Source organism: Scyliorhinus canicula, chromosome 12, assembly GCF_902713615.1.
Source record: "Scyliorhinus canicula chromosome 12, sScyCan1.1, whole genome shotgun sequence".
Taxonomy (NCBI): Eukaryota; Metazoa; Chordata; class Chondrichthyes; order Carcharhiniformes; family Scyliorhinidae; genus Scyliorhinus; species Scyliorhinus canicula.
The window spans coordinates 63,580,349-63,607,922 of NC_052157.1; the positions used below are offsets into that span (position 1 = coordinate 63,580,349).

Consider the following 27,574-nt stretch of genomic DNA (forward strand, 5'->3'; position numbering starts at 1 on the left):
CCTCTTCCCCACCTCAGGACCATTCCAGAGGCCTTGACCTCCCTCTCAATTAGTGTGGTGAACCACGTAGTGCTACTATATATGTATATATTTACCGTTATTCGTTATTTGTCCGACTGTTATCCACCACTGTATATATGTTCACTGTTGTTCTTATTCACTGTTATTTACTGTTGTTGTGTTGATGCTTCTGTTGGCTCCGCATGTGACTCCGCCCCTCGGGGGAGGTATATAATTGGCAGACCTGTGGCCAGCTCTCAGTGCGGGAGCAGCAGCAGGCTGGCATACTTGTTAGCTTATTAAAACCACAGTTCTCTTCTACAACTCGACTCGTGTGAATTGATGGTCCATCTGTGAGACTTTCAATCTGGTTAGTTGCTGATTCAGAAAATCAGAATACACAAAACTTCTAATGTGTCCTGTCCCAGGGAGAAGGCACCTGCCTCTGAGGGGCCTGTACCTGGGAGAAGGGTCCGGTCTCTGAGGGTCCTGTACCTGGGAGAAGGGCCCGGTCTCTGAGGGTCCTGTACCTGGGAGAAGGGCCCGGTCTCTGAGGGTCCTGTCCCAGGGAGAAGGGTCTGGTCTCTGAGGGGCCTGTACCTGAGAGAAGGGTCTGGTCTCTGGGGGTCCTGTACCTGGGAGAAGGGCCCGGTCTCTGAGGGTCCTGTACCTGGGAGAAGGGCCCGGTCTCTGAGGGTCCTGTACCTGGGAGAAGGGTCTGGTCTCTGGGGGTCCTGTACCTGGGAGAAGGGTCTGGTCTCTGGGGGTCCTGTACCTGGGAGAAGGGTCTGGTCTCTGTGGGTCCTGTACCTGAGAGAAGGGTCCGGTCTCTGAGGGGCCTGTCTCTGAGAGAAGGAGCTTGTCTCTGAGGGTCCTGTACTGGGAGGATGGCTCCATCTCTGGGGCCCTGTCCCTGGGAGAAAGGCATGGGGCGGAATTCTCCGACCCCCTGCAGGGTCAGAGAATCGCCCGGGACCGACATAAATCCCTCCCCCGCCATGGCCGGAATTCGCCGCCACCCGGGAATCGGCGGGAGTGGGAATGGAGCCGCGCCGATCGACGTGCCCCCCGCGCCGATCAGCGTGTTCCCCGCGGCGATTCTCCGGCCCACGATGGGCCGAAGTCCCGCCGCTGGGAGGCCTCTCCCGCCGACGTGGTTTTAACCACCTCTGGTGGCAGCGGGATTGGCGGTGCGAGCGTGCCCCCGGGGTCCTGGGGGGGGCGCAAGGCGATCGGACCGTGGGGGGTGCCCCCACGGTGGCCTGGCCCGCGATCGCGGCCCACCAATCAGTGGGCGGGCCAGTGCCGTGGGGGCACTCTTTTTCTTCTGCCGCCGGCAAGGCTCCATCATGGCGGAGGCGGAAGAGACCCCCCTACCGCGTATGCGCCGGTGGTGACGTCAGCGGCAGCTGACGCAACGGCGCATGCGCGAACCAGCGAAGGCCTTTCGGCCAGTCCCGATGCCGGGTGGCGGGCGTCAAAGGCCGTTGGTGCCGGTTTTGGCGCCAGTCGGCATGGCGCCAACCACTCCGCGGGCCTAGCCCCTAAATGTGCGGACAATTCCGCATCTTTGTGGAGGCCCGACGCCGGAGTGGTTGGCGCCACTCCACTATGCTGGAACCCCCCGCCCCGCCGTGTAGGGGAGAATCCCCCCCCTGGTCTCTGAGGGCCCTGTCCCTGGCAGGAGGGGCCTGTCTCTGAGGGCCTTATCACTAGGAGAAGGACCCTGTCTCTGAGGGGCCTGTACTGGGAGGATGAGTCTGTCTCTGGGGGCCTTGTCCCTGGCAGAAGGGGCCTGTCTCTGAGGGCCTTATCACTAGGAGAAGGACCCTGTCTCTGAGGGTCCTGTACTGGGAGGATGGCTCTGTCTCTGAGGGCCCTATCCCTGGGAGAAGGTCTGTGTCTCTGGGGGCCCTGTACCTGGGGGAAGTACCCAGTCTCTGAGAGGCACTATCCCTGGGGAAAGGGTCCTGACTCTCATGGTCCTGTCCCTGTGAGAAGGGCCCTGTCCCTGTCCTTTCCCTGGGAGTAGGGTTCTGTTCCTGAGGGCCCTGTACCTGGGGGTAGGGTGCTGTCTTTGAGGATGCTGTCCCTAGAAGGAGAGCCCTGTCTCTGAGGATCCTGTGCATTGGAGTAGGGTGCTGTTCCTGGGAGGACGGGCCTGTCTCTGAGGGCTCTGGAGTAGGGTGCTGACCTTCTCCCCCCGCCACACCACCACCAAGCCTGGGTGCCAGGCTATCACATTTTCAACCAGGCCTCTTCCCCTGAGCTAAGCCTGCTAGCCTCGGGCAGACGCCTGATCTTTACTTGCTCACTGAGCCTGTATTTTCCTACAGTGGATGTGGAAGGGAAGGCAAGAGGTTAAGGGGACCAAGTAAAAGGAATTACTCACACCATAAAGTGGTTGAGCTTATTAAAGCATCGTCTGTCCAAATGGAATTAGAGTGAGGATCTGATATCAAATTGAAAAAGAGCTCGGCAGTTCAGTCCTGGTTTCTTTCTTATTCAGGCTGATCGACCCCAGGGATGAGTAAAATTTAAAACCCATTTCGGATCTTGGCTTTGCTTTGTGATATTAAGGGAGTTGAGCTACTTCTCGACAGGTGATACAGAGATGTGTGCCAGAAGAATCAGTAGCTGCACCAATAATGTGATCCCGGGAGAACCAGACTGGGCCTTCAAAGTGATTCAGAATTTCTGTCGCCACAGAACTCACTGCAGCCGGATTGCTCCAGTGCTTGGCAATGCTTCCTGGGAAGCTATCCCCTCTCCTGCTCCCTGATCTCAAGGACAGAATCCAACTCACTTGGCAAAAGTCCTTCAAGTCAACAGGGACAGGGCCCTCCCAGGGTCAGGGATAGCGTTCATTTCCCAGGGGTGGTGCCTATCCCCTAAGAGACAAGGCCCCACGCCCAGAGACTGTGGCCTGCTCCCAGAGACAGGGGCCTGTTCCCAGAGACAGGGGCCTACTCCCAGAGACAGGGGCCTGTTCCCAGAGACAGGGGCCTGCTCCCAGAGACAGGGGCCTGCTCCCAGAGACAAGGGCCTGCTCCCAGAGACAGGGGCCTGTTCCCAGAGACAGGGGCCTGTTCCCAGAGACAGGGGCCTGTTCCCAGAGACAGGGGCCTGTTCCCAGATACAGGGGCCTGTTCCCAGAGACAGGGGCCTGCTCCCAGAGACAGGGGCCTGCTCCCAGAGACAGGGGCCTACCCCCAGAGACAGGGGCCTGTTCCCAGAGACAGGGGCCTGTTCCCAGAGACAGGGGCCTGCTCCCAGAGACAGGGGCCTACTCCCGGGACTGGGCCCTACTCCTAGGGCCAAGGGCCTAGCTAGTCCTCTGAAGAGACAGGGTCAGTACTGAGAGAGCACTGCACTATTAGAGAGCCAGTGCTGAAGGAGTGCTGCATTGTTGCCTAGCTAGTCCCCTGAAGAGACAGGCTCAGTACTGAGAGAGCACTGCACTATTAGAGAGCCAGTGCTGAAGGAGTGCTGCATTGTTGGAGGGCCAATAAATGTGGAGAATAGGACAAGGCTGTTTGGCTCTTTGAGCCTGCTCCATCATTCATTGTGAACATGGCTGATCATCTAACTCAATAGGCTAAAACCCGCTTTCCCCCATATTCTTTGATCCCTTTCAACCCTGTACTATGTCTAACTTCCCACTGAAAACATACACAGCGGGATTCTCCGTCAGCAGGAGTATCCACTTTGCCAGCAGCGCACCAACGCCAGTGGATTTCCTGACAGCGTGGGATAGGGGAAATCCCATTTGCCGGCTGTGGGAACGGAGAATCCCATTGTCGGCAAGGGCGCGCCACGCAGGAAAAACAGGGTTGGTGAGACGGAGAATCCCGCCCACAATGTTGTGGCCTCAACTGCTTCCACCCCATATCCCCAGACTGTGACCCCCTGGTTCTGGACACAGACACACCCACCACCTTCGGGAACATCCTTCTTGCATCTACCCTGTCATGTCCTGTTAAAATTTTCTAGGTTCTTATGAGATTCCTCACTCATTCTTCTGAATTTCAGCTAATATAATCCTAACTGATCCAGTCTCTTCTCATATATCAGTCCCGCCATCCCAGGAATCAGTCCAGCAAACCTTCGCTGCAATCCCTCTCTCGCAAGAATATTCTTCCTCAGTAAAGGAGATCAAAACTACACACAATCAGCGGGATTATCTGCTGGTGGGCTTCTCCATCGCAGCGGCAGCGCACCCATGCCCAAGGGTTTCCCTATGGCATGGGGTGGCCACAATGGGAAATCCCATTGGCAGGTGGCGGGAATTGAGAATCCCATTGCCAGAGAGGGCACTCCGCCCAGGAAAACATGGCTGGCGAACCAGAGAATCCCTTCACTATTCCAGGTGTAGCCTCACCAAGGGCCTGTATAATTGCAGCAAGACATCCCTGCTCCTGTACTCAAATCCTCTCGCAATGAAGGCCAGCATACCATTTGTCTTCTTTATCGCCTGCTGTACCTGCCTCCTTACCTTCAGTGACTGGTGTATGAGGACACTCAGGTCTCGTTGCACATTCCCCTCTCCTAATTGATTGCCATTCGGATAATAGTCTGTCTTCCCATTTTTGCGATCGAAGTGGATAACTTTGCATTTATTCAAATACCGCATCTGCCATTCGTTTGTCCACTCGCTCAACTTGTCCAAATCACATTAAAGGATCTCTGCGTCCTCCTCACAGCTCACCCTCCTACCCAGCTTTGTCTCATCGGCAAATTTGGAGATATTACATTTTATTCCCTCATCTAAATCATTAATATATATTGTGAGAAGCTTGGGTAGCCATTTTGGTAGCCATTTTGGGCAGCTGACCGGACCCGCCATTTTGTGCCAGAAATGCAGCAATAGACATTTGCCACAATGATGTCTTGCATTCGGAAAAATTTGTTACGAGTGTGGTAGGACGGGTCATTTTGCTAGGCTATGCACGTTACGTCAGACAGTTGACTGAACAGAATCGATGAGTGTGGATAAGGATAAATGCATTGACGACTGGGCTGATGTGCGCATGATCTCAGAAAGGGACTCAAAGAGTTGAATCAACCAAAGCAAAAAAAATTGGCTCGCAATCTGCAGCCACAGTGAGGCGAATGAGGGAACCATAGAGGACAGATTGACAATCCCACCGAATGATTAATGGAACGGCAATCAATTGTAAGCTCGACACGGGGGCAAGGGCCAATCTGATCCCATTGTCAGCGGTGGAACAACTAAAAATCAAGGCAAGAATGATCCCACGAGCAGTACTCCAGAAAGATTTCAACGGTCATAAGATCACAACCTTAGGAGCCTGTGAGCTCAAAGTCACAGTCAAGGACAGAACATGCAGAATAATATTCTCCATCATGGAGCCGGTGCGCGATTTGCTCATTGGAGTGACGGCGTGTGAAGAGCTTGGTCTCGTTTGTAAATACCAATACAAATAATGTTTATGTATGTTCACAATAATGTTTCTGTACATTACAAATAATGTTTCTGATTATAAATGTTAACATCGCCAAAGGAAAGGGGATGTGGTGATATTTCTGTGAATAGTATTGTATATAGTTAGCAATGTGACCTCCAGCCAACTGGTGGCGTCAGACCTTGGTCATGTGACGTAAGAGACTCATCAGTTGGTAGTAGGATGCACAACAGTACAGTCGCACTTAGAGTAGCTCCCAAGGAATTTAAATAACTTTGCCTGTACATACTCCTGTTAGTTATTCTTCCACATGTTTGACAATAAATCAGCATCTTGGTTAAACACATATATGTTCTGTGAGTATCCTTGTCAATGGTGGCACCACAAAATACGACAACTATTAATATTGATCTCCATCAGTTCCTCCCTCTCACCAAACCCTGCGTTCCCCAACATTTCTGGTATCTTATTTGAGTCCTCATTTGTGAAGACAGAACCAAAGTATGTATTTAGTTGCTCAGCCATTTCTTTGTTCCCCATGGGCAGCATGGTAGCATTGTGGATAGCACAATTGCTTCACAGCTCCAGGGTCCCAGGTTCGATTCCGGCTTGGGTCACTGTGTGCGGAGTCTGCACACAATCCCCGAGTGCGCATGGGTTTCGTCCGGGTACTCCGGTTTCCTCCCACAGTCCAAAGATGTGCAGGTTAGATGGATTGGCCATGCTAAATTGCCCTTAGTGTCCAAAATTGCCCTTAGTGTTGGGTGGGGTTACTGGGAACTGGGGATAGGGGATAGGGTGGAGGTGTTGACCTCGGGTAAGGTGCTCTTTCCAAGAGCCGGTGCAGACTCGATGGGCCTAATGGCCTCCTTCTGCACTGTAAAATCTATGATATGATAATTATAACTTTCCCTGTCAGTATAGAGGGAGTTTTACTCTGTATCTAACCCCGTGCTGAACCTGTCCTGTGAGTGTTTGATGGGGACAGTGTAAAGTGAGCTTTACTCTGTATATAACACCGTGCTGAACCTGTCCAGGGAGTGTTTGATGGGGACAGTGTAAAGGGAGCTTTACTCTGTTTATAACACCGTGCTGAACCTGTCCAGGGAGTGTTTGATGGGGACAGTGTAGAGGGAGCTTTACTCTGTATCTAACCCCGTGCTGTACCTATCCTCGGAGTGTTTGATGGGGACAGTGTAGAGGGAGCTTTACTCTGTATCTAACCCTGTGCTGTACCTGGCCTGGGAGTTTTAATGGGGACAGTGTAGAGGGAGCTTTACTCTGTATCTAACCCCGTGCTGTACCTGTCCTGGGAGTGTTTGATGGGGACAGTGTAGAGGGAGCTTTACTCTGTATCTAACCCTGTGCTGTACCTGTCCTGGGAGTGTTTGATGGGGACAGTGTAGAGGGAGCTTTACTCTGTATCTAACCCCGTGCTGTACCTGTCCTGGGAGTGTTTGATGGGGGACAGTGTAGAGGGAGCTTTACTCTGTATCTAACCCCGTGCTGTACCTGCCCTGGGAGTGTTTGATGTGGACAGTGTAGAGGGAGCTTTACTCTGTATCTAACCCTGTGCTGTACCTGTCCTGGGAGTGTTTGATGGGGACAGGGTAGAGGGAGCTCTACTCTGTAACTAACCTTATGTTTTATTTTAATGAGGATGGAATATGACATCAAACTACTTCTCTAAATGTGTTCATTTATAATAGAACAACTTATTTAATATTCATGGACGTTCAATTGATCAATGACCTGTCTTCGCTAAAATATAATTTTGACACCCACAGCCTAACTTTCTATTAGGGTAAAGATTAATCTGACTTTTCAACATTGAGGAAAAAATTTACTGCTGCACCTTGGAGAGGGTTTGGTGGAGATTTTCTGGAATATCATGAGGGATGAGTGACTAGTGAAAGCGAAGAGACTGGGAGACGCTGGGATCATTCTCCTCGGAGCAGAGAAGATTAAGGGGGATTGAATCAAGACGTTCAAAATCATGACGGAGGTTTGGATATTTTAAATGAAGGAAAGTGTTTCCAGTGGCAGGAGGCTCTCAGAGGGACACCGATTGAAGAAAATCGATTAAAGAACCAGAGTGGGGGAGGGGGGAGATGAGGAGAATTTTTATTTTACACAGCGAGTTGTTGTGATCTGGAAGGTGCTGCCTGAAAGGGTGGTCGGAGCAGGTTCAATAGGAGCTTTCAAAAAGGGGGAATTGTATAAAATACTTGAAGGGGAGAACATTTACAATGATCTGGAGGGAAAGAGTAGGGAGGAGAGTGGGGACTAATTGGAGAGATCTTTCTAAGAGCCAGGACAAGAATGGTGGGGCTGAATGGCCTCCTGATGTCCTGAGTTGTGATATGTGATAGATCGGCATCTGGCCAACCCCTTATCATTTCTCCCTCCCTGCCTCTGGACAGATCCTCACACTTTTGAAAAATAGCAGCCTCTGTGGGCCTATCAACAGATTACCTTTGTCGACATGTTGTTGAATTCCTTTAATCTAATGGCCGGTCTTATCTCTACTGGGCAGCGTATCTTTTCAGACAGAACCTAATATATTATCGAGTCAAGCATCAAGTAGGTTTTCCTGCAGTGCTTATCTAGTGCCATCCTTCAATGCGCTTACCATAGATGGGATTGGGGATTGTTAACTTCACCACGTTTGAAAGTGACCCAATAAAGAGGGGGATGGAATCCTGAGTGAGAATTCCCATATGTTCCGGTGTGATCACGAGACATTCCCTGGTTTGGGTTCCCAAACCTCACCACCCCCCCCCCCCCCCCCCCCCCCACCCAAAAAGATCCTGGCCTGGAGTCCTGAGGATTTGGAGTTTAATCTCCTGGAGTGAATAAGTGAAACATAATTTTTTTTTAAAGTATCTTTATTTTTAAATTTCAAGTACCCAATTAAATTTTTCCAATTTAAAAAAATATATTTTTATTCAGATTTTTATCGAAACAATATTTTTACATAACCATTAACAACATTTAACAAAACAAAGTGAACGTTAACATTATAAAAAAAGAGTATGCAGTAAGTAAACATTTCCCCACCTCCTCGCCCTCCCCCCCCCCCCCCCCCCACATCCCCCAACTCCTGCTGCTGACATTTTAATGCTCTCCTAGAAAGTCAAGGAACGGCTGCCATCTCCGAGAGTAACCCATCATAGACCCTCTCAAGGCAAACTTTATTTTCTCAAGACTCAGAAACCCAGCCATGTGACTAACCCAGGTCTCCACACTTGGGGGCTTCGAGTCCCTCCACAGTAACAGGATCCGTCTCCGGCCTACCAGGGAGGCAAAGGCCAGAAGGTCGGCTTCTTTCGCTTCCTGAACTACCGGATCGTCTGACACACCAAAGATTGCTATCTTTGGACTCGGTACCACCCGCATGTTTAGGATCTTGGAGATTGCCTTAGCGAATCCCTGCCAGAATCCTTTGAGAGCCGGACATGCCCAGAACATATGGACATGGTTCGCTGGGCTTCCCGCATATATCACACATCTATCCTCAACCCCAAAGAACTTGCTCATTCTCGCTGCCGTCATGTGTGCCCGATGGACCACCTTAAACTGAATTAAGCTAAGTCTGGCACATGATGAGGAGGAATTAACCCTGCTTAAGGCACCAGCCCACAGGCCCGCATCCAGCTCTCCGCCTAGCTCCTCCTCCCGTTTGCCCTTAAGTTCCACCACTGGGGCTTCCTCCGCCTCCTGGAGTTCTTGATAGATGTCCAACACCTTCCCCTCCCCTACCCAGGTGCCAGAGACCACCCTATCCTGTATCCTGCGTGGGGGTAGCAACGGAAATGCCACCACCTGTTTTTTTTAGAAAGGCGCGTACCTGAAGGTATCTGAAGGCATTTCCAGGGGGCAGATTAAATTTCTCCTCCAGCGCCTTCAAGCTGGGAAAAGTCCCGTCAATGAACAGATCCCACATCCTTTTAATACCTCCCCTATGCCAGCTTTGAAACCCTCCGTCTATCTTGCCCGGAACAAATCTGTGATTGTTGCGTATCGGGGTCCAAACTGAGGCTCCTTCCTCCTTCCTGTGCCTTCTCCACTGACCCCAGATCCTTAGTGCTGACGCCACCACCGGACTTGAGGAGTAGCGCGCCGGCGAGAACGGCAGAGGTGCCGTTACGAGTGCCCCTAAACTGGTGCCTTTGCATGATCAATTTTTCCAATTAAGGGCAATTTAGCATGGCCAATCCACCTACCCTACACATCTTTGGGTCGTGGGGGTGAAACTCACGCAAACACGGGGAGAATGTGCGAACTCCACATGGACAGTGTCCCAGAGCCGGGATCAAACCTGGGACCTCAGGGTCATGAGGCAGCAGTGCTAACCACTGCGCCACCGTGCTGCCCCTTTTTTAAAGTATCTTGCCAGCCTTTGAACTCATTCCAAACTTCGCCATGGGCCACGACTCATCCCTCGTCCAATTGGGGCGCAGAGGTCATGACCTTTTACCTTTTGGCTGGGGCATGGACAAGCTGGGCAAGGTAGATGGATAAGTGGTGGGAGAGGCTTGAGAGGGGTGGGGGGCGCAGGGCAGGGAGGGTCAAGACATGGGACCTTTGTGAGAAAGATTCCAGGAATGTCTCCATATGCATATTGGACAACTCTGGTTTGAGAGGGTTGGACGGTGGTCATGGGGGCATGTTCTTCGGACTTGTACTGACACATTTGCCTGTCTCGTCCAACAGTTGGCAGCCCTCCCTGCACTGTTACAAGGATGGCTGAGTCCCACCGCAGGAATCGTAACAGGCAGGACCGATAAATATTATGGGCAAGCCAAAGGCCCATTGATCTCGGGGGGGAATTTCTAGACCTGGGATGGGCAGGACAGGAGAATGCCATTCCCGTTCCCTGCCCGTGTCTCTTCCCCAATTCCCCCTCCCAGTCTCCCAAAAATAGCCAGATTTACTGACTCATACAAATGGCTGCGCCCGATGACACATTTCCTCCATTTGTCGGGGTCCACCCGCCTTTGAGCCCCCCCCCCCCCCCCCCCCCCCCCCCCTCCTACCCCACCACCACCACTAACCCCTCAAGCTTCAATTTTGCATTGGTGGAAAACTGGACAGGGAAGGGCAGAGATCACACATCACACGGAGTAGGAGAAGGATGACGCCATTCAGCCCCTCCTGTCCGCTCCCCCATTTAATAAGATCATGTCTGATCTGAATGTGGCCTTAACGCCACATTTCTGCCTGTCCCCTCATGACCCTCGACTCCCTCATCAATCAAAACTCTAACTCGACCTGGATCATATTCAATGAGCTGCAATCTCGGGGAGTGGGGGTGGAGAGATTACCACAGAGTAACCAGCCTCAGGAAGAAGAAATTTCTCCTCATCTCCATCTTCAATGGGAACCCCCTTGTTCTCAAACTGTGTCTCCCCAGCTCTAGATAACACCCCCCACATGAGATAAACAGCCTCTCAGCATCCACCCTGTCAAATCGCCCTCCCCCCCCTCAGAATCTTATGTTTCAATAAGATCACCTTTTGTTCTTCTAACTCCAATGGGCATCAACCCAACCTGCTCAAACTTTTCTCATCAGACAAACACCTTCATCCCAGGAATTGGCTTGGTGAACCTTCCCCGAACTGCCTCCAATTCCAGTATCTCCCTCCCTAAGTGAGGAGACCAAAACTGTGCACAGTGCTCCAAGTGCAGCCTCATAACACCTTAGTTGTAGGAGGACTTCCCGACTACTTGACCCAAGGGGAAAATAACAGATCAAATCTGTGCACCCCAACCTCGTCCCCCAAGCTCCACCCATGGATTCCAAAGGTGGTCTCCAGGAGGAGATGGATGGTAGGGGTGCCGGGGTGTGGAAGGTGGTGCAGGACCTGATGCGGCATCTCGTGACCACATGAAGAATGTGCAAAGGGGTGAATGGTCAAGTTAGGGTCTTGGCACTGACCTGGGTGATGGGTGTTTACTCTGCACTATAGTGGGAGTAGATTAGTTTCAGACTGGTTTCTGGGTATGAGGAGGGTCTGGAAATTCTGGAACACATAGCTGAGTCTCATGCACCCATTTGCGAAGCAGTTTGATTGGTGCATGATTGTAGATAGAGCATAGGGGCAGTAAATGCTTTTAAATTTTCATTAGTTCATGGGATGTGGTTGAGACCAGCATTCATTGTTCATCCCTAATTGCCCCTTGAGAAGGTGGTGGTGAGTTGCCTTCTTGACCAGCTGCAGTCCCTGAGGTGTAGGTACACCAACAGTGCTGTTAGGGAGGGAGTTTCTGGAATTTGACCCAGCAACAGTGAAGGAACGGCGACATATTTCCAAATCAGGATGGTGAGTGACTTGGAGGGGAACCTCGAGGTGTTGGGGTTCCCAGGTACCTGCTGCTCTTGTCCTTCTAGATGATTGTGGTCATGGGTTTGGAAGGTGCTGACTAAGGAACCTTGGTGAGTTACTGCTGTGCATTTTGTAGATGGTACACACGGCTGCCATGTGCGTCGATGGTGGAGAGTTTGAATGTTTGTGGAAGGGATGCCAATCAAGCGGGGCTGCTTTGTCCTGGATGGTGTTGAGCTTCTTGAGTGTTGTTGGAGCTGCACTCATCCAGGCAAGTGGAGAGTATTCCATCACACTCCTGACTTGTGCCTTGTAGATGGTGGCCAGGCTTTGGGGGGGTTCAGGAGGTAAGTTACTGATTGCAGGATTCCTGTGGTCTGACCTGCTCTTGTTGCCACAGTATTAATGTGGTAAGTCCAGTTCAGTTTCTGTTCAATGGTAACCCCCAGGATGTTGATGATCGATTGGGGGGGGGGGGGGGGGCTTAAGCAATATAAATGACGGGGAGTTTGTTGCCAATTATTTTTGGGGTCTTAGTTACTGACGACTGGACTTCTGTGTCTGCCCTGTGTAGGAGTGAGCAGTCAGCAACAGTCTGGGAAGACGTTCGAGATTACCAGTGTGGTGAAGTTCCCAGTCCAGCGGAAGGATAATGGTGGAATAGTAACCTGTGAAGCAGACCTCCCTTCAGTGAAATCCTCAAAGCAGCGCACAGACTTCTCCTTAAGTGTACGATGTAAGTAAGAGATAATGTGCATTCTGATATAACCTGGAACAACATGACCAACCCCCGAAGAGCTTCATAGAGCCAGCTTCCTCTTCCTGGAAGTGTGCTTGGTATTCTAACATATGAACCATGGCCAAAAGGCACAGCAAGATTCCGCTAAAAGGGATCTTAAAATAAGCCAGAACATTTTTGTTGCCACAATGTTGGTTGAGCTACAAATATTGGTAACAGGACGATTTGTCCGGATCCGTCATTCCATCCAGAGAGCGTTATGGAATCATTTGCAGATGAAATCTTAACATCAATGACAGTGCAGCACTCCCTCAGTGCTGACCCTCTGACAGTGCAGCGCTTCCTCAGTGCTGACCCTCTGACAGTGCAGCACTCCCTCAGTACTGACCCTCTGACAGTGCAGCACTCCCTCAGTACTGATCCTCTGACAGTGCAGCGCTTCCTCAGTACTGACCCTCTGACAGTGCAGCACTCCCTCAGTACTGACCGTCTGACAGTGCACCACTCCCTCAGTACTGACCCTCTGACAGTGCAGCACTCCCTCAGTACTGACCCTCTGACAGTGCAGCACTCCCTCAGTGCTGACCCTCTGACAGTGCAGCGCTTCCTCAGTGCTGACCCTCTGACAGTGCAGCACTCCCTCAGTACTGATCCTCTGACAGTGCAGCGCTTCCTCAGTGCTGACCCTCTGACAGTGCAGCACTCCCTCAGTACTGACCCTCTGACAGTGCAGCGCTTCCTCAGTACTGACCTTCTGACAGTGCAGCACTCCCTCAGTACTGACCCTCTGGCAGTGCAGCGCTCCCTCAGTACTGATCCTCTGACAGTGCAACATTCCTTCAGTACTGACCCTCTGACAGTGCAGCACTCCCTCAGTACTGATCCTCTGACAGTGCAACATTCCTTCAGTACTGACCCTCTGACAGTGCAGCACTCCCTCAGTACTGACCCTCTGACAGTGCAGCACTCCCTCAGTACTGACCCTCTGACAGTGCAATACTCCCTCAGTACTGACCCTCTGACAGTGCAGCGCTTCCACAGTACTGACCCTCTGACAGTGCAGCAGTCCCTCAGTACTGACCCTCTGACAGTGCAACACTCCCTCAGTACTGACCCTCTGACAGTGCAGCACTCCCTCAGTACTGACCCTCTGACAGTGCAGCACTCCCTCAGTACTGATCCTCTGACAGTGCAGCGCTTCCTCAGTACTGACCCTCTGACAGTGCAGCACTCCCTCAGTACTGACCGTCTGACAGTGCACCACTCCCTCAGTACTGACCCTCTGACAGTGCAGCACTCCCTCAGTACTGACCCTCTGACAGTGCAGCACTCCCTCAGTGCTGACCCTCTGACAGTGCAGCGCTTCCTCAGTGCTGACCCTCTGACAGTGCAGCACTCCCTCAGTACTGATCCTCTGACAGTGCAGCGCTTCCTCAGTGCTGACCCTCTGACAGTGCAGCACTCCCTCAGTACTGACCCTCTGACAGTGCAGCGCTTCCTCAGTACTGACCTTCTGACAGTGCAGCACTCCCTCAGTACTGACCCTCTGACAGTGCAGCGCTCCCTCAGTACTGATCCTCTGACAGTGCAACATTCCTTCAGTACTGACCCTCTGACAGTGCAGCACTCCCTCAGTACTGATCCTCTGACAGTGCAACATTCCTTCAGTACTGACCCTCTGACAGTGCAGCACTCCCTCAGTACTGACCCTCTGACAGTGCAGCACTCCCTCAGTACTGACCCTCTGACAGTGCAACACTCCCTCAGTACTGACCCTCTGACAGTGCAGCGCTTCCACAGTACTGACCCTCTGACAGTGCAGCAGTCCCTCAGTACTGACCCTCTGACAGTGCAGCAGTCCCTCAGTACTGACCCTCTGACAGCGCAGCACTCCCTCAGTACTGACCCTCCAATAGTACGGCACTCCTTCAGCATCTTTCTAGATTTTAGGCTCATGTATCTGAATTAGCTCTTAAACCCACTGCCTCTGTCTGCAGGATGATCAGGCAAAGATTATTAGGTTCTTTAAAAATCTCTTTATTCTCCTCATTTTCAACATTTTCATCAATAAACAACCAAAGAAAAAACAAAACAATCCCCCACACACAAACCGCACCCCGCTCAATATAAAGACCAAAACATCCAGCCGTAAATTCCAGGTAAAGAACGCAAATTAACAATCAATCCGTAAACAGTGTAACCAAAGACGACAATAATGCCCCCCCTGAAGGATCTTAGGATTTAATGTTCAACAGCAACCAATTCTTGGAAGTGCTTAATAAACAGTCCCCATGAATTGTGAAACCCTTCCTTCATCACTTCAGCTCAGGCTTCACCTTGCTGAGAGTCAAAGAAATTCTTTTTTTTTTAACAAACAATTTTATTGAGGTATTTTAGACATATAGAAAAAGTGACATTGTGCAGTACAAAAAAAAGAAGTCAAGACACCCCCCCCCCCCCCCCCCCCAGCGAACCTCTCAAGGCGAACTTGATTTACTCTAGGCCAAGAAAGCTCGCCATGTCCGATAGCCATACCTCAGCCCTTGGGGTATACAATAGCCTAACCCAGTCGATGAACCCCGCCCCGAACCCGAACCGTCTTCGTACCTCCCACAGATAATCCCACTCGACCCGGTCTAAAGCCTTTTCAGCATCCATGGCTACCACTATCTCTACCTCCCTACTCTCCGGGGGCATCATAATCACGTTGAGCAGCCTTCTTATGTTGGCCACTAGCTGCCCTCCCTTTACAAACCCGGTTTGGTCCTCCACAATTACATCCGGTACACAGTCCTCCATTCTGGTCGCCAAAACCTTGGCCAGTAACTTGGCGTCTGCGTTGATCAAGGAGATCGGCCTGGAATGAGTCAAAGAAATTCAATTGATCCCCCCGCCAAGCCATGTCAGACTAACCTGCACCCCAACAGGACCCGCTTCCAGGTAATCAGCGAGGCAAAGGCTAAAACATCTCCCCAAGCACCCACCTACCGCCCGAGCCAGTCCAACCTCCCGAAAAAGGCTTCAAGGGACCCTGGTTCCAAGTTCACAAGCACTACCCCCCCCCCCCCCCCCACCATCCCGAGATAACCCTGAAAAACCTCCCTTCGACAAACCCCTTACAGTCCACGTAACTATCGTAATCGGGTGTCACTCAACCCCCCCACTCCCCCCACTCCTATCCACCATCCTCGTAACTCCAGGCCCTACCCACTGGGCGTGGCCCGCCCCGTCTCATTGTTACCATCGAGCCCCCCCCTCCCAGAATCCTCGCATCCAGTACCTGTTCCAGTATCGATCCCCTCCCCCATCTTTTCACACCTCCTAGGTCCATAAAAACAGTGGAGATGCCGGCGTTGGACTGGGGTGGGCACAGTAAGAAGTCTTACAACACCAGGTTAAAATTCAACATGTTTGTTTCAAACACTAGCTTTTGGAGCACTGCTCCTTCCTCAGGTGAATACTGTTCACCGAAACCTGTTCTACCAGGCTCTGATGGCCGCAACCCCTCCGCCCACAACACTCCCATTTACTGGACAGCTTGAGCTAGCTAGTGTGGAGGCCCCTACCCAAGCTCCACTCCCCTCCAATCCCCCCCCCCCCCCCCCGCCAAACCCGGTCCTGAGAAAAACAAAGACATCCCCACAACACCAGTGTAAGCGCACAAACACCAAAGAACCATTATTGCGAAAGAAAATCCCAACTCTTACCTTGTCCAACAACATGCAGTGAAAAATAGAGCTACGTACACTCCTCCACTCCCCATCCCTCAGTCCAAGACCAATCCTCAGTCCCATTTCTCACTTCTGCCCCAGTCCTTCTGACTTCACAAACACCTCCGCTGCCTTCACCGTCTCAAAATAAAAGTCTTTTGAATTGTAGACCACCCTCAACTTGGCTGGCTACACTATGCCGAACCACATACTGCTGTTATACAGTGCCGTCTTCACTTGGCCGAAGGCCGCCCGGCTCCTCGCTAATCGCTAATTCCACAGTAAAGTCCTGGTATATATGTATACCAGCTCCAGCCACCTTCCACTTCTGCTTTTGCCCAACTCAGGACCTTCTTCACGCGGTACCTATGGAAACAAATAATCACTGCTCTTGGCGGCTCATTTGCCATTAGTTTAGGCCTCCACGCCCTATGAGCTCGATCCAGTTCGTACTGAGAGGGATCTTCCCCCTCCCCCAACAGCTCCGCCAACATCTTGACAAAGTGCTCCGTCGGCCTCAGGCCCTCCACCCCTTTGGACAGGCCCACAATCCTCAGATTTTACTGCCTAGATCTGTTTTCCAGGTCCTCTACTTTGGCTTGCAGACCCTTGTTGGTCTCCACCATCCTTTGCAGCTCCTCACCCATCGGGGTGAGCTGATCGTTGTGTTGTGACAAGGCCTACTCCCTTCGGTTTTGCACCCTGCTCCCGCACCTCAGCCGATGCCCTCGACACCGCTGCCTCCACCGGGGCAATCGCCTCCTCCACCAGCACCTTCAATACCGCCACCATCTTCTTCCTCATTACCTCCATGTGCTTTGCAAACTGTTTATCTGGTTCCACAACCATTACCTCGGTCACCTTTTCTGCCGTGAACAGTGCGGCCCCACCCAGCGACTCAGCCTCCGCCATCTTTTCAGTTGCCGAGCCGATCCTTCCACTCGACGGTGACCCTTCATTCGCCCCTTCTTCACAGCAGCTTTCCTTTGGGTTTTGGACATCTTTCTTCCTTCTGTCTTCCTGCACTTATTTAACCAAAAATTGCCCCTGAGACCGGGCATTAAATTTGAAAGAAATCAAGGCTGGAGCAGGAACCCTCCAACGTGTGACCTCTCCGACATGCCGCCAGATTATTAGTTGTTTAATCCTCTTCCCGCACTGTCTGGGTTTCATTTCGGGACTTTTGGGGACTCTCTTCAACCCTATCTTTCTCTTTTGTTTGAAAAATATTTTTATTCCCCTCATTTTCCACTATACACCCAACAAAAGATAGCCAACAATAATACATACAGTCGCAATCCCCCCCAACCAGCACCTCCTTCAACATACAAACCCAAACCTCCCCCCTACATCCCAAATACAAAACAAGAAAGACCAAAAGAGAATCCACAGTCATCCCATACATGGTAACCAATAAACAATACGCTCAACACCACCCAACCACCCCCCCCTCCACCCCCCCGCCCCCTAATGTTCGATGGCAACCAATTCTTGAAGGTGCATGATAAACAATGCCCATGAATTGTAGATCCCTTCCATCCTCCCCCTCAACTCAAACTTCACCTTCTCGAGAGTGAGAAATTCCAGCATATCCCCTCGCCACGCCAGGGTACAGGGCGGAGAAGCTGATCTCCACCCCAGCAGGTCCCCCCTTGCCACGCCAGGGTACAGGGTGGAGAAGCTGATCTCCACCCCAGCAGGTCCCCCCTCGCCACGCCAGGGTACAGGGTGGAGAAGCTGATCTCCACCCCAGCAGGTCCCCCCACGCCACGCCAGGGTACAGGGCGGAGAAGCTGATCTCCACCCCAGCAGGTCCCCCCACGCCACGCCAGGGTACAGGGCGGAGAAGCTGATCTCCACCCCAGCAGGTCCCCCCTCGCCACGCCAGGGTACAGGGTGGAGAAGCTGATCTCCACCCCAGCAGGTCCCCCCTCGCCACGCCAGGGTACAGGGCGGAGAAGCTGATCTCCACCCCAGCAGGTCCCCCCCGCCCCCCCCCCCCCCCCCCCCCCCCCCCCCCCCCCCGCCACGCCAGGGTACAGGGCGGAGAAGCTGATCTCCACCCCAGCAGGTCGCCCCTCGCCACGCCAGGGTACAGGGCGGAGAAGCTGATCTCCACCCCAGCAGAACCCGCCTCCAGTCGGCGAGGCGAAGGCTAAAACATCTGCCCCAGCCCCCGCCTGTAGCCCGGGCTAATCTCCTTTAATCTCCTCTAGGATATCTTGTCCTCCCCCAGCATCTTCCCATAAAGCGCCGAAACCACCCCCTTCTCCATTCCCCTGATCGTCAATACCTCCTCCAACAATGTGGGGGCCGGCGTTATCGGGAAGCTCTGAACTTCCTTCCTGGCAAAATGCCGGACCTGCAGATATCTAAATGCGTCCACCAGCCATTATTCCTCCCCCAACTCGTCCAACCTCACAAAATGGCCCCCCAGAAACAAATCCTTTAATACCCTAACTCCCATCCCACTTCCCTGGCTCAAACGTATGGTTCCCCCCCAATTGGCATCTCTCTTGACCCCGCCCACAACTTCTGCCTCAACTGCCTCCAGATCTTCAACGTTGCTGCCACCATCGGACTCCCCGAATATTTACCCAGGGCCGTCAGGGGCGGCGCTGTTGCCAACACCCTCAGCCCCAACCCCCTGCACAGACGTACTTCCATTTTTAAAAATATTTTTTATTCTCCTCCTTTTTCACATTTCTCCATCCTTCCCCTCAGTTCAAATTTGACCTTTTCAAGCGTCATGAATTCCAGCAGGTCTCTCCCCCCCCGGCCAGAGCACAAGTTGGAGAGGTTGATTGCCGCCCTAACAGGATCCGCATTTGGGCGATCAATGAGGCGAAGGCTACGATATCTGCCTCCGCGCCTGTTTCCAACCCCGGCTAATCTGACACCCTGAATATGGCCTCCCGAGGGCCCGGGTCCAGTTTCATGATCACCACTTTAGAGATTGCCCTGAAAACCTCCTTCCAGTAATCCTCCAGCTTTGAACAGGACCAAAACATATGAATGTGGTTTATGGGCCCCCCCCCCCCCCCCGCAACGTTCACACACATCTTCTACCCCCTCAAAGAGCCGGCTCATCCCCGCCCTTGTAAGGTGCGCTCTATACACCACCTTCAGCTGTATCAGCCCCAACCTCGCACACGAGGTGGAGGCGTTCACCCTCCGGAGCACCTCACACCAGAACCCCTCCTCCATACCCACTCCCAACTCTTCCTCCCACTTTGCCTTGATCCCTTCTAGCGGCGCCTTCTCCTCCTCCAAAATAGCTCCGTAAACTGCCGATACTACCCCCTTCTACAGTCCCCCTGTCGTCAGCACCTCCTCCAGTCATGTGGAAGCTGGCTCCACTGGGAAGCCCATTCTAACCCACTGGGACTCCTCCCCTCTGACCCAACTCCTCACCTTTTCTGCATTCGCTGCCCAGTAATAATACAATGTATTTGGGAGGCCCAACCCCCCCAGCCTGCCATCCTCTCTGCAGAAGTAACCCTATCTTTCTCAACCAAACAATCACTAAAACGCAAACTTGCCTTCATACAACAGCCTTCCAATAGCTAAACATCCAGGCCTCCTCACAGAATCATCAATCAAACAAAAATATTACCCTGAGCCACCTCAGATAATTGAACAGTTGGGGAAGGTTTTTAAGGAGCGTTCAAAGGAATAGAGAGATAGAGAGAGACACAGGGAGAGAGAAAGGGGGCGGTATGATGAGGGAATTCCAGAACTCAGGGCCCCAGGCAGTTGAAGGCACAGTCGCCAATGATGGAGCGATAGGAATCGGGGGATGCTCGAGAGGCCGGAATTGGAGGAGTGCAGAGGTCTCGGAGACTGGTAGGGACTGGAGGAAGTTACAGAGATATGGAGGGTTGTCGGGGACTGGGAGAGGTCATAGAGATAGAGAGGGTTGTATGGTCTGGAGGAGGTTACAGAGATAGGGATGGCTGTAGGGGCTGGAGGAGGTGACAGAGATAGGGAAGGGTGTAGGGGCTGGAGGAGGTGACAGAGATAGGGAGGAATGGAGGGGCTGGAGGAGGTCACAGAGATAGGGAGGGGTGTAGGGGCTGGAGGAGGTGACAGAGATAGGGATGGCTGTAGGGGCTGGAGGAGGTCACAGAGATAGGGAGGAATGGAGGGGCTGGAGGAGGTCACAGAGATAGGGAGGGGTGTAGGGCTGGAGGAAGTCACAGAGATAGGGAGGGGTGTAGGGGCTGGAGGAATCACCGAGATGGGGAGGGTTATAGGGGCTGGAGGTGCTTCCAGAGATAGGGGGCGGGATTCTCTGCCAGCATGATTCTCCGTTTTGCCGGTTCCCGGGAGTTTCCTGAAGGTGTGGGGCTGCCCCCCAATGGGGAACCTCATTGACCGGCTGGCATAATGGAAAATTCCAAGGCAGCACGGTGGTGCAGTGGGTTAGCCCTGCTGCCTCACGGAGCCGAGGTCCCAGGTTCGATCCCGGCTCTGGGTCACTGCCCGTGTGGAGTTTGCACATTCTCCCCGTGTTTGCGTGGGTTTTGCCCCCACAACCCAAAAATGTGCAGGGTAGGTGGATTGGCCACGCTAAATTGCCCCTTAATTGAAAAAAATGAATTGGGTACTCTAAATTTATTTTAAATTAAAAAAAAACAGAGATTCCCGCCGGTGGGTCGGGGCAGAAATGTGGCGCGGCGGGGCGGAGAATCCAGCCCAGGGAGTGTTGTAGGGGCTGGAGGAGGTTACAGGGATTGGGAGGATTGTAGGGTTGGAGGTGGCTACAGAGATAGGGAGGGCTGTCGGGGCTGTTGGAGGTAACAGAGATAGGGAGGGTTGTAGTGGCAGGAGGAGGTCACAGAGATGATGATGGTGGGTGAGTAGGAATTTGAAAACAAGGATTGGAATTTTATAATTGGGACATTGCTGGTGCAATGCAGGTTCGCGACCAATAGTGACGTGAAGGTAAACTGTGACCTGTCGTGAGTTCAGACACGGGAGGGTGGGGGGGATTGCAGCAATGCCCGGGATGAGCAGAAATTTACCGAGGTTGGATGATTATGGAGTGTTTCTGGAATACTTTCAGAATCTCCATTGTGTAAACTCCACCAATCACAGGGGGCGGTGATTCCTGAATCTAAAATACAGCTTCACAGTTAATTGAAGCTGTCGCCCACTTCAAAGCTGATTGATCTCAATGCTGGGTGGCAGCCTGCTGAGTACAATAAATGACCGTTTATCTGTCTGGCCAGCTTCAAACACTGCTGTCTGCCCCTAAATTATTTACACTTCACTCCTGCCTTCCTAAAAATCTTATTTCTTCTCAACTTGAGAGCAGATTTGTGCACATGATAAATCTGTGGTGAGGTGATTTGGGCTGATTTTGATAAATTCTAAAGTTAAGTATGTCCCTGAGTAACTCCTGTTTCAGGAATGATACAGCCAAATTGTCTTCTTTACTGCTAACTTTCCAGCATTTGAAATCCAGTGGAACACACAGGCACACTATTTCAGATAATCATATCTGTCTCTCTCTGTATCCCTCCTTCTCCCATCGCTCACACTCTCTCCCTCCATCCTCCCTATCTCTCTCTCCCTTCCTCTCGCCCTCATCTCTCATCCTTCACTGTCACTCCCTCCAGCTCCAATCCTTCCATGTTGCTCTCCCTCCTCCTCCAGTCCCTTACTTTCTCTCTCTCCCTCCATGACTAATCCTCACACTGCATTTCCCTCCATCTCCCATCCCTCACTCTTTCCCTTCATCTTCAATCCTTCACTCTCTCCATCCATCTCCAATCCCTCAGTCTCTTCCTCCATCTCTAATTGGTCACACTCTTTCCCTCTATCTCAAATCCATCACTCTGCCTCCATCTTCACTCCCTCACTTTTCCTCCATCTGCAATCTCTTCTCTCGTCTTCCATTAGCAATCCCTCTCTCTCTTCCTCTCTCCATCTGCAACCCTTCACCCTCTCTCCCTCCATTTCCAATTCCTCACTCTCCCTCACTCCATCACCAATCCTTCTCTTTCCTTCTCTCCCCATCTCCAACCTCCCCCTCCATCTCCAATCCCTCTCTCTCCCCTCCTTCCACCCATCTCCAATCCTTCTCTCTCTCTCTCTGTCTCTTCCATTTCCAATCCCTCATTTTCTCTCCCCCTCCATCCCCTATCCCTTCGCGCCCAAACATCTCTCGATTTGGGTCTTGAATATACTCAGTGATGGAGCATCCACTTGCCTCTGGAATAGAGAATTCCAAAGATTCCCCCCCCCCCCCCCCCCCCCCCCAATGCTGCATAAAGAAATTTCACTCCATCACAGCCTAAAATGGCTGACAACTTATCCTGAGACTTTGAACCCTCCCCAAGTCCCAGACTCTCCAATGGGGGATGTTGATAGGCACAGAATCGACCCCCTCAAGCATTTTATTTGTTTCATTAAAATTTCATGTGAAATTTGTTCTTGATCTTTTACTGGTAATTTACCAACCAAACGGCAACATCTCATAAGTAGCTCCTCAGTGCCAGTTGTCACGTGGCCTCAGCAGGCTCCAGAAATATAATTAAGTTGTCTTCTGTCTTCGCCCTGATACAATTATTATCCCCATGCTTCCAAACCAGAGGGACATGTCTTTGGAAAGATACAACATGAAATAACATTTTTTGAGTCAATTAATGGCCCGGGAACAATGTTCAGACACAAATTGCCCTCATTTTTCCGACTGATTATGCATTGCCTTCCCACTTTGTAAATTTATTTCTGCTTCAAACCTTGCGGGAGTCAACATTTATTTCCCATGTTTAATCAATGTTGGGTTTGTGCTGTGCCGTGGGCAGGATGAGCTGAGGGCTGTGACAGTTAACTGAAGATAAAGTTTGTGGACAATTTCACATCTAGCTTATCATGCAAAACCAGCCCCCTCCACCTCATCACAGCTCCACCCGGGAGAACCCACATGGAAATATCTCCAATCCTCCTTTTCAGTCTCTCCGCCCCCGGGGTTTTACAATCGTTTGCTCCCCAACCCGACAAAATAGTCTTCCTTTACCTTGCTATATTCTTATAGTTTAGGAAAAAAGCTCCATTGAACCCTTCTTAGCCTGTTCGGCAACAGCCCACAGTATCCCGAGTCTCTCCTGAGCGACAATTTTTGTCCATCGCTAGCAGATCAATGTTGGAGGATGGGGTGGATGACGTTGGAGGGTAGGGGTGAGTAAGATAGGTATTTGGAATGAATGAGATTGGCTCTCGGCGGTAATTTCCGGGACTGGGGCATTGTTGAGATCCGAGACAAGCTATTTCTGGGTTTTCTGTTGATTTGGGCCACACAGAGTTTTGTTAGCAGCACTTCGATGGCAACACCAAAGGGCAAAGGACACAGTGGAAGGATTTCTCGTCTGACAATCCCACTGACTGGAGTGGGGCCAGAGATAGCAGCAACAGCAAAACGGGGAGAATTAACGCCCTGGGCTTCTTCCCTGACTATCACTGATCACTCCCTGACTATCACTGATACGCGAATGGATGGCAAACAGGGAGGGGGAAGGAGATGAAGGTTGCACCTTCTGTCAGTGCCCTACCAATCACATTGTTAGTTTGCACTTCAGGGCCGGTGACGTACTTTTGAAGGCTGGCTAGTGTTGCAACGGAGGACGGGCCAGCTGCAAGTGCGCACACAGCAAGATCCCACACAACCACACCGTGATAAAGACCCAGATTATCTGATTCCGGTGACATGGGCTGGTGATGAATGTTGGTCGCGGGACCCAGGTGAGAGCTTCCTCACCTACCCCCCCCCACCCACACACACACACACACACACACAGGTGCCCACACCCACGCACCCCCGGACACGGTGCTTTACTTCAAGCGGTGGGAGTGGGATTTCTTGCATACACCTGAGAGGTAGATTGAAAGAAGTGGGGGGGATGCTGCCAAAAGACAGAATGGACATTTGCAGGTATGATCTGAAGAAATTGATTAGGGGCTGTACATTCTTATACACTTCGCATTCCGTCATCTTGCCAAAGAGTTACCCCCAAATCCACCTCTCCCACATCAACGGCCTCTGCTCGTCCCCCCGCGACCCTCAGTGCAGTGTCCATGATTTGAATTGAGGCCTTCTGCGATTGCAAGGCCTGCTGGGATAGTTCAGGCTCCATCCACATTTAAACACTGGGGAAGAAATTCAAATCCCAATGCCAAGCTGTCCAGGCAGACAAAATAAAAGACAGAGAGCTTAGTGAAGTGCAAAGACACCCAGTAATGACCCCGGCTTAATCCCACAGCCCAATGAGCCTATTTATTCCAGCAAAAAGAGATTAAATATCTTTATACTGCCACATCTATTGTCCTACTTACAGGTTAATTATAAATTCAGCAGTTATGTGTTGCTAAAACTCACCGTAGGTTAAAAACATTTAATCCGTGCTTAATTAATAAGTATGTCACCTTTCTAATTTCTGAGCCTCTGCAGATGAATAGTCCAATTAAACATTTTGTGCTCTGAAATATCTGGAAAAGCTTCCTTTTTTTTTAATAAACAATTTTATTGAGGTAGTTTTTGGCGTTGTAAACAGTTACAGACATCAACAGAAAGAAAGCAAAAAAGGCAAAAATGTGCAAACATCCACGTACATTCAATACTTCAATCGTAACATACTGCACAAGCCCGCTCCTCTCCCACCGGTACTACCCGCCATTTTACACCTCCTACTCTACTCTACCCCCCCCCCCCCCCCCCCCCCCCCCCGCCCTGCTGACGCTCACTCTCCCGCAAAGAAGTCAATGAATGGTTGCCACCTCTGGCCGAACCCCTGTACAGATCCCCTCAAGGCGAACTTAATTTTTTCCATACCCAGGAAACTCGACATGTCCGCAAGCCACAACTCAGTCTTCGGGGGCTTTGAGTCCCTCCACGCCAATAGTATTCATCGCCAGGCTATCAGGGAAGCAAAGGCCAAAACATCGGCCTCTTTCTCCCCCTGGACCCCCGGGTCTTCCGAAACCCCAAAAATTGCCACCCCTGGACCCATCGTCACCCTTGTTTATAGCACCCGGGACGTGACACCCGCAAATCCCTCCCAGTACCCCCTAAGCTTAGGACATGCCCAAAACATGTGAACGTGGTTCGCTGGTCCTCCCGCGCACCTATCGCATTTGTCTTCTATCCCAAAGAATTTGCTCATCCGAGCCACCGTCATATGGGCCCAGTGAACGACCTGAAATTGAATCAGCCCAAGCCTGGCACATGTCGCGGTCGAGTTTACCCTACTCAGGGCCTCTGCCCACAGCCCGTCCTCCATTTCCCCGCCTAGCTCCTCCTCCCATTTAAGTTTCAGTTCCTCCGTCTGGGACCCTTCCTCCCTCATGAGCACCTTATATATATCAGAGACTCTACCCTCCCCTTCTTCCCCCCTAGAGACTATTCTGTCTTGGATCCCCATTGGCGGGAGGGGTGGGAAAGATGGGACCTGTCTACGAACAAAGTCCCGCAACTATAGGTACCTAAAATCATTTCCCCTTACCAGCCCAAATTTCTCCTCCAAGCTCCTCAAACTCGCAAACCTCCCTTCCAGGAACATATCTCCCACCCCCGCCCGCCGCCATGCTCGAAACCCCCCATCCATACTGCCGGGGGCAAACCGATGGTTGTCGCAGTTTGGCGCCCAAACCGACGCCCCCGTCTCCTCTACATGCCTCCTCCACTGGCCCCATATCCGCAGGGTCGCCACCACTACCGGGCTGGTGGAGTACCTGGCCAGCGGCAGCGGTAGAGGATCTGTGACCAGGGCTGCCAAGCTGGAGCCCCTGCACGAAGCCGCCTCCACCCGCTCCCAGATAGACCCCGTACCCACCATCCACTTCCTTATCATAGCGATGTTGGCCGCCCAGTAATAATAAATCAGACTCAGCAAAGCCAGCCCTCCCTCGCTGCGGTTCCTCTCCAGCATCGCCTTCTTCACCCGCGGGGATTTTCCCGCCCAGACAAAGCTCATGATCATCCTGTTAACTCTTTTGAAGAAGGATTGTGGGACAAAGATCGGGAGGCACTCAAAAACATCTTTACAGTCTGCACCCTCCCTGCCAGCGACAGCGGGAGTGCATCCCATCTGGAAAAGCTTCTTAACTGTCAACTATTTTCCTCAACTGTTCTGCAGCCCAATAATTGTACAAAAACAAGCCTTCCATTCAATCTGGATAGTTACAGGATCAGACTCCCTCTGCAAGGGGCGGAGGTGGGGGGGGGCCTTCTCAAGGGTGGGGTGATTTTACAGTTGTGATTATTTGCAATGGGGCAACAAGTTTGTAAGGGGGTAACTGACCGCCCCCCTTCCCTCGCAATTTGTGGTGGTTTTCTTTTTGGAGGGAGTGACCTGTAGTTTTAGATCTGTCTTTGTTTGTGTGTGGGAGAGAGGGGTCCACAGGGAGCCATTTGCACAGACCAAGGAGTGAAGGGTGTGGGGAGGGGTAGATAGGAGGAGCCTTCGGGCAGGAGCTGCTTTGCTGGCAAGTAATGCTGGTGAACGGAAGTGAGGTGGGGGAGGTTGGCCAAGTGGAGGGAGGGGTTGGGGGTAGGGGTTGGTTGGCAGTGTTAGAGAATGTGCACGGGAAGAGAAGGGGGCCATCTTGTATGGGCCCAGTTCAGAGCAAAATCAAAGGAGGTAGAATTGGAAGGGGAGGATGGCAGACAGTAAGAATAATAATAATAATAATAATCGTTTATTGTCACAAGTAGGCTTCAATTAAGTTACTGTGAAAAGCCCCTAGTCACCACATTCCGGAGCCTGTTCGGGGAGGCCGGTACAGGAATTGAACCCACGCTGCTGCCTTGTTCTGCATTACAAGCCAGCTGTTTAGCCCACTGTGCTAAACCACCCCTGTAGAGATGAGTGGAGATATTAGCCTCCGGTAAGGTTCGTAACATGGAATGTATGGGGGCTGAACGGGCTGATGAAGGGATGTCGGGTCTTCACGCACTTGAGGAGTTTGACGGCGGGTCTGGTCTTTCTGCAGGAGATGCACCTCTGGAGGAAGGATAAGGTTAGGTTGAGAAAGGGATGGGTGGGTCAGATATTTCACTCGGGGTTTGATTCAAAGTCGTGGGGGGTGGGGGGGGGCATCCTGTTGAGCAAAAGAACAGGGTTAGTAGGGGCCAAGGAAGTGCGGGACCTGGGTGGGAGGTACGTGATAGTGAGCGGGGTGTTGGAGGGGACGTCGGTGGTGCTACTGAACGTTTATGTGCCAAATTGAGATGAAGTGGGGTTTGTGAAGGGATTGCTGGGAATGATTCCGGACCTGGACATGAATCAGTTGATTTTGGGGGGTGATTTTAATTACATGCTAGAACTGAGGATGAATAGGTCAAGCCCAAAGTCAATGAGAAGGTTG

General features: G+C 51.8%; 1 protein-coding gene across 3 annotated transcripts in view; it reads left to right on the forward strand.

The window, feature by feature from the left end:
• Nucleotides 1–27,574, forward strand: part of cadm4 (cell adhesion molecule 4) — a 547,921-nt gene that overhangs the window by 304,051 nt on the left and 216,296 nt on the right. For all 3 annotated transcript variants that reach the window (XM_038812887.1, XM_038812888.1, XM_038812886.1), the window contains exon 5: nucleotides 12,330–12,491. In XM_038812887.1, the coding sequence (XP_038668815.1) occupies nucleotides 12,330–12,491 (162 nt within the window). The remainder of the gene's footprint in view (nucleotides 1–12,329; nucleotides 12,492–27,574) is intronic.